The following is a 6465-nucleotide window of genomic DNA, read 5'->3' on the forward strand; positions in this document are numbered from 1 at the left end:
CGCTCGTGTAGCATATCTCGTTTACATTTATGCAGCAATGATGAATGCACAATCGGGCTGCCAACATCGATTCTATTTGTGGCTGCTGTTGACTAGAAAGTGTGATGGAATTAATATGAAACCTACTGGAATTTTCCACAATTCTGAAATGCAACTACGACCTTAGATAGGTCCGCGAACTCCTGCTTCCCTCTGATGCTATGCATTCTGAGGCGATAAACAACCAGCAAACATATGCAGCCTCACTGACCTTCGGAATACTTTAAACATGTTCCATTATTCAACCTGGAAAAAATATGCGCGTTGCACTGTGTTGTTTAGAATCGTTTACCTCCTCTAAAGAGTACTGCTGGCAGCATCCTTGGATATCGCATTCAATTTCTCTGTCAGTCCCATACGAAACTCAGTCACATCTGACAAACAGCGATTCAAATGAACCACTGAAACCTTCCGCAGTTCTGCTGAGGAACCCGGCTCAGCGCTGTTCGCTTCTGTTGTTGTCGTTTCAATTTTGCGCAGCATCCGATTCTAATCAGCACGAAATAAGAATCAATTCCAAGGTCTCACAGCCATCGTACGATTCCAGCGTAGGGTTACCAGAGCTTGACGTGTTCCGTGAATTGACTTAGGGGGGTAGAAATGAACTAACATTATGAATACATGTGATCTAAAAAATTTAAAAAATATATTTTTTCCTACAATGACTGAAGTAGCAGTGATGTCAATGCCATAATTTGGAGCTGTCAACTTCATACAGTGGCACATATTACGTGTGCTGAAAGCTTAGAGAGTGTACAAGCTTTAGAAGAATTTTTAAAACTCAGTTTAAAACAGTTAATTATGCATGAACGCTGTTTCATAAGAATGGAACTTTTAAACATTAGTAAGATTAGGAAAATCTGGGTAAATATGTATGAGAATGGTAGCTTGGAAAACCAGAAGTTTTTTATAGAATTGGAGTCCTACTCAATGTTTTTATGGCCTTCTCTTCGGTTAAAGTTTAGCTGTCATTACATTTTAAACACACAAAAAAATGCTCCAGACTTTGTATCCGTGCGGGTAGCGGCGACAGTCGTCTATGCGTATTTGTACCTATTCTTCGAAGTGCGGGTTCGATTTCCTTTAAGGAGTGAAGGGGAAAATGTGCACTGGATGTTAATCCTAAAAAACGCATTCTATAGCATCGTGCTAGTCCAATGGTTACGTTGTACTCTATGGAAATTTTTATAAAATAATTCATTAAAGTCGATTAAAAGTGGTGTTGGGAATAGTCACGTTTAAATACTTTTTGTGAGCAGATTACATTTCGATCAGCTTCAAAGCTATAACATAATTAATTTATTATTTATTCACATTATAAATTCATATTTTAATCTTACATTCTAGTATTATAATCTAGCGGACCTTTTTCCCAACCGACGAGTCATTTTATATTTCTTCGACTGTTTCAGTGTTGCCAGTTCCACCAACAATAAGCTGAACTTTCTCAACACCCCCGAACGTGACACTGGTAACTAGCCAAATAGTTTATTGTTCAATTCCCATGGAATAACTCCTACAACAGCCACCGATCACTTATCGTTATTCGCTGTAGTGATGTGCGTACTGTTTGCCAATAGTATTAGATATACAGGTTCTCTCGCACTAATACCTCCTGGGTCGAAAATCACAAACAAACAGTTGACTCTGCATTTCCATATAATCCATTCGCATTCATTTGCCGTGATGCACGAAAGAAGAGACATTTGTTTTTCCGTTTGTACAGATATAAAATAATCACCAGCGTTTTGTGGAAAGGTGTTACAATATTTGCGAGCAGCAATCAATTTGATCTGACGCTCAGTGATGTTCTTGTGATGTTTCATCCGAATAGTAGAAAAACTAGTTGCGAAACGTTTGTAAACAAATGCAGCATAGGCAGCCGAAATAATTTCCTTCCCAGTAGCTCCGATTTCCTTTTTTATATGATGAACGAAGTGAGCCTTACCGCGATTTGGTTGTTCCTGCTTCGATTTGATTACAACACCAGCAACTGCCGTGAACGGATAATTCTGTGTGGCAACATTTGTACACGGTTTAGATGATGAATGAGAAGTCAGTGATTTATTGTGTGCAGCCCCATCACTTTGCCTTATAAGCTTCCGCCGTTCCGCTTCAAAATCCGACCTGATTTTTTCTGCAGCTTTCCTATATTCCTCTTCGATATCCACCAGGCTTTGTTGATATTCACGTTCTATTCGCCTCTCCGTATCTTCATATTCAATTCTCCATATTTCTAACCGCTCCATGGCGCGCACTTTTCTAACACGTATAGTTAGAATCTTTGAAGTTTGTTGGGAATAGTCACGTTTAAATACTTTTTGAGAGCAGATTACATTTCGATCAGCTTCAAAGCTATAACATAATTAATTTATTATTCATTCACATTATAAATTCATATTTTAATCTTACATTCTAGTATTATAATCTAGCGGACCTTTTTTCCCAACCGACGAGTCATTTTATATTTCTTCGACTGTTTCAGTGTTGCCAGTTTCACCAACAATAAGCTGAACTTTCTCAACAAGTGGATTAAAGTTTCATTTTCTTTGATAGTACGATATTACTATAATTACTTAGCGATATTACTATAATTTGGCTTTGTTAGTTCTTTTAATGTTTTATCTACAACAACTCGTTTTGAAAGACGTTTTCCATGCTTTTCCAATTATAATATCTATATATTATTATTATTTCTTTATTGAGACTCATGTAACGTGTAACGTTTTACGTTTTTTTACCGTTTTTAATTTACGTAAATTATTAATATCCGTAGCTTCAGACGTTTTTATCTTTTTAAGCAAAATCAAATGTAAATAAGTTTTTGAAAATAGTTTTTACGTGTCGTCTATTTAGTTGAATTCAATATTTGTAGTTTTTGACGTTTTTTTCTTTTTAAGTAAAATAATGTTCAACTTCAAATTAAATTCGATTCGTGTCAACGAGAAGGCAATTCGTCGACATGGTTTGTGTCTCGACTAAATGTTGTGATGTTTGAGCCATATTCAATATGGCAACGATACTTTGTAATGTTCTATGTAGTAAAGTTAGCTCGATGTTTCCGAAGGCGCGAACTCTATGTCGCCATTTAAAATTTAAATTAGCGCAATTGCTAAATAATGGGTTAATTGTTGTAGAAGGTTTCTTGCTCAAGAACAAACTCAAACTCGGTCATTTCGCTTCCATAACGGCTGGCAGTTAGAAGTTTTGCGAGTTTAAGAGTTTTATATAGAGAATTTGAGTAAAGTTTAGTTCGTCGAGGTAATTAAAGTGGTTGGAGTGATTTTGTACGTGATTGTAATTAGTTTTTTCGTTCGTTCTGTAGATTTGATTCTGTTGTCGGTGTAGCCGACTCTCGCAAATTTCTATTTTAAATAGTATATGTAGTGCACCAAAACAGGTAAATTTTTGTAGAACTATTCGTTGTATGTTTAAATGTTAATTTATGTTTCGCGTTGGACTTCCAGTGCGTGGCGCTTTTTTTGGTACGGGCTGGAATTTCGGAGTCGACCCGGAGTCGACGAAAAGGGTTTACGGCATTTCCACCGTTTTATCGTTTGGAGGAGTTTTTTGTGGAGTCCGTGCGCTCGTCAAGGCCCGCCCTTCGGGGTAGCGAAACGGAGTGTGGTGAAGTTTCGCCAGAAAGAGAAGCGAAAAGTGAACCGTCGATCGCCAATCAATCGACGGTGGTCCAAAACGTTCCGAACCCTACGGACCGTTCGGAGAGCTCGGCGCGTGGAATACGTCGCCAATTGCGTACCACAGTGCCGGATTGGAACCGAAGGCGAGGGTTCATTTCATCATGGGCGGTCATAGCCGTAAAAAGCGAAGCCGTGCGGAGGTACGTTGGCCCTTGTCCGGAGGGGAAAATCAACCCGGGAAGCGCGACATCCGTCGACGCAGCTCTCACGAGGAAATCGGAGGCCTTCCGTCCAGCCGCCACCCACTTCGCAACTTTAGTTCGGCCATATTTGCACGGGCTCATCAGCTGCGCACCATCCTGCAGCTAGGCGATTCTTCTGTCGCCGCCATCGTCAAGGACAGCTTCGCTGCCATCGCCACGAACAGGTTCGACGCCATCATTCCGAACCGGTTCGCCGCCATCGCGCCGGCGAAACCCAGCAAGTCGACGAAGAAGAAAACCTGCGCAGGTATGTGACTAGTATATAGACATGGCCATGATCTAGATAACCATTTCCATATCCGTACCAATTCCAAAAGTGTTCAACCCGAAACAAATAAACCCTCATGAATTGTAAGTAAGAAGATCAAGTAGTTTTTTTCAGTTGGAGTAATCGCTGAAAGATCACTCCGCTCGCTTTTCCGTTCCGTTCCGTTGACTACGTTGATTACTCGCTTTGCTTAATTTCTGCCGGGATTTATTGGCGGGTTGGAAGAGTTTGAGGGTAACATAACTTGGGAGGTGGCCGAATTGGAGAAGCACTTGGTGCAAGGCAATATTTTAAGTTTCAGCCAGCGACCGTTCGAGTGACCCCTGAGGAGAGAAATCGAGTGTTAGTCGTGCAAAAGAACTCGACCGGTGGTCTTCCGGATCCCGGAAGTGGCGCTTAAGCCACCGGTTAATCATAAACCTCGAGCAGAAGCAACGAACGGTTACAAACGTTAGGATGCATCCTTTTTAACTGCTACACTTTGGTGGAATTCATTTTGGTTGACATTATTTCTAAAAACAAAAAATAAAAAAACTCGACGAAAAACATTTTAGAAACAAGTTTAAAATAATTAAATAATCTAGAACAACAGCCTTATACTGTGTATACGTGTAACAGTACTCGTTTTAAAAATATAAAAAACATGGTTTCATTTACGGAGGAAATATTTACAAAATAATAAAAATATGATGAATGTTCCCCCGGTACTTGAGAAGAATGGATGAATGTGATTGATCCGCAATTACCGTAGGGGGTTGGACCGTAACTATCACATTACCGCTAAGGTTTACCATAGCATAGTGGTAGAGCATCCGTCTAGCATACTGGGAGGTGTGGGTTCGATTCCCACCAATAGGCAGTGGATATTTTTCCTAAATTGACAAAAAAATAGAAAAAAGCAATAAAATTGATTGAATTTTCCATAAACAATGCACGCTTTGAAATAAGGGGTCATCTATGGAAAATATGATCGGTTTTATTGGCTTTTATGTTTTTCCAAGGAAATTTTCCTATTTTAATTGCTCTTCTTTGATTTTTTGTTGTGTAAAATTTTAAAATGTTTCTTTTTAATTTTAAAAAACAATTTGATGAATTTAGGGGGAATGACGGCTTTGGCAGGTTTTGTTCTATTATTGGCAGGGGGGTTTGTTATGACTGACTATGCTCAAATTTGGCCTAAACATTCTTTGCATATCAAAGAAAATTTGGTCGACAAAAACCCCCTTGACAATAATAGAACAAAACCTGCCAAAGCCGTCTTTTCCCCTATTTTATTTATGGAAATTTTGTATTTTTTAATTAGAAAACTTTAGTTTCTTTATGGAAAAATCTTTTTTATGATCGCAGTTTTTACTTCTAAAATATATGTTTGGGTTTTTTTTGTTCATGGAAATTTTGCTTTACTCAGGTAACTTGTATATTTACTTATAAAACTTTCCTTGGAAAATTGAAAAGTTTCCACAAACAATATAAATTTTTGCTCTTATATATTCTTTTAAATTTTTGTATTTTTATTTTTTTTTTATGCAGCAAAACTAGAAAAATATAACTTATATTTTGTTTGTGGAAAAAATGCACATTCATATTTGAGCTAAATCACATCGATTTACATGTCATAAGATGAGTTTGTACAATTCCATTAAATTCTACCACTTGTTGTACCTTTGACAGATACGTATTTCGACCTCAACAGTCTCAGTGTCTCGTACTTGACGACGACTAAAAGCTCAAAATAATTTTCTTATCTTATCGATTTGCATAATTCGATTAAGTGAAGTACAAAATGGTTTAGAAATTTTGTTTTCACATATACATAATATGTTCCAACGCTATCTTTGACACAATTAAACTCACGAACTGTTTGACAGATTTGGAAGATTTTTTTTTCATTGTTAAATATGCTGTGAGCCATAAAATACGAATCCAAAACCTAATCGTAAATTACAAAAAAAATGAGAAAAATTAGAATTTATTTATTTCTTGATAATTGAAGTCTTTTTTTCATTTTCTGAACTCTATTCTCTTCATTTGAAGAGTCTAAAGAGTTAAAAGTTTTGACTTTTTAAATTTTATAAAAACAATGAAATTTAAAAAAAATCAAGAATTAAAAACCTTCAAAATGAAATTGAAATTGTTTTTCATGTCAATTTTTTTTCCATTTCAACATCTTAAGAAATTTGATAAATATGTAAAAACGAAGAATTCAGAAAAAAATGCAAAAAAGATGATAAAAAGATTATTTTGAGATTTTAAT

The 6465-nt window shown here is 36.9% G+C and overlaps 1 protein-coding gene across 1 annotated transcript; it reads right to left on the reverse strand.

Annotated features, from left to right (window-relative positions):
* Positions 1 to 1380: 1380 nt before the first annotated feature.
* Positions 1381 to 2478, reverse strand: LOC134225670 (uncharacterized). The gene is made up of 2 exons (XM_062705935.1): positions 2452 to 2478; positions 1381 to 2394 (listed from the first exon to the last, which is right to left on the reverse strand). The coding sequence occupies exon 2, from the start codon at positions 2286 to 2288 to the stop codon at positions 1572 to 1574; it is 717 nt and encodes a 238-aa protein (XP_062561919.1). The 5' UTR covers positions 2289 to 2394; positions 2452 to 2478; the 3' UTR covers positions 1381 to 1571.
* Between the last annotated feature and the right edge of the window lie 3987 nt (positions 2479 to 6465).

This window comes from Armigeres subalbatus, chromosome 3 (genome assembly GCF_024139115.2).
Source record: "Armigeres subalbatus isolate Guangzhou_Male chromosome 3, GZ_Asu_2, whole genome shotgun sequence".
Lineage (NCBI taxonomy): Eukaryota > Metazoa > Arthropoda > Insecta > Diptera > Culicidae > Armigeres > Armigeres subalbatus.

Excerpts from the sequence above, each read along its gene's own strand:
- LOC134225670 (XM_062705935.1), bottom strand. The coding sequence starts at position 2,288 with ATGGAGCGGTTAGAAATATGGAGAATTGAATATGAAGATACGGAGAGG.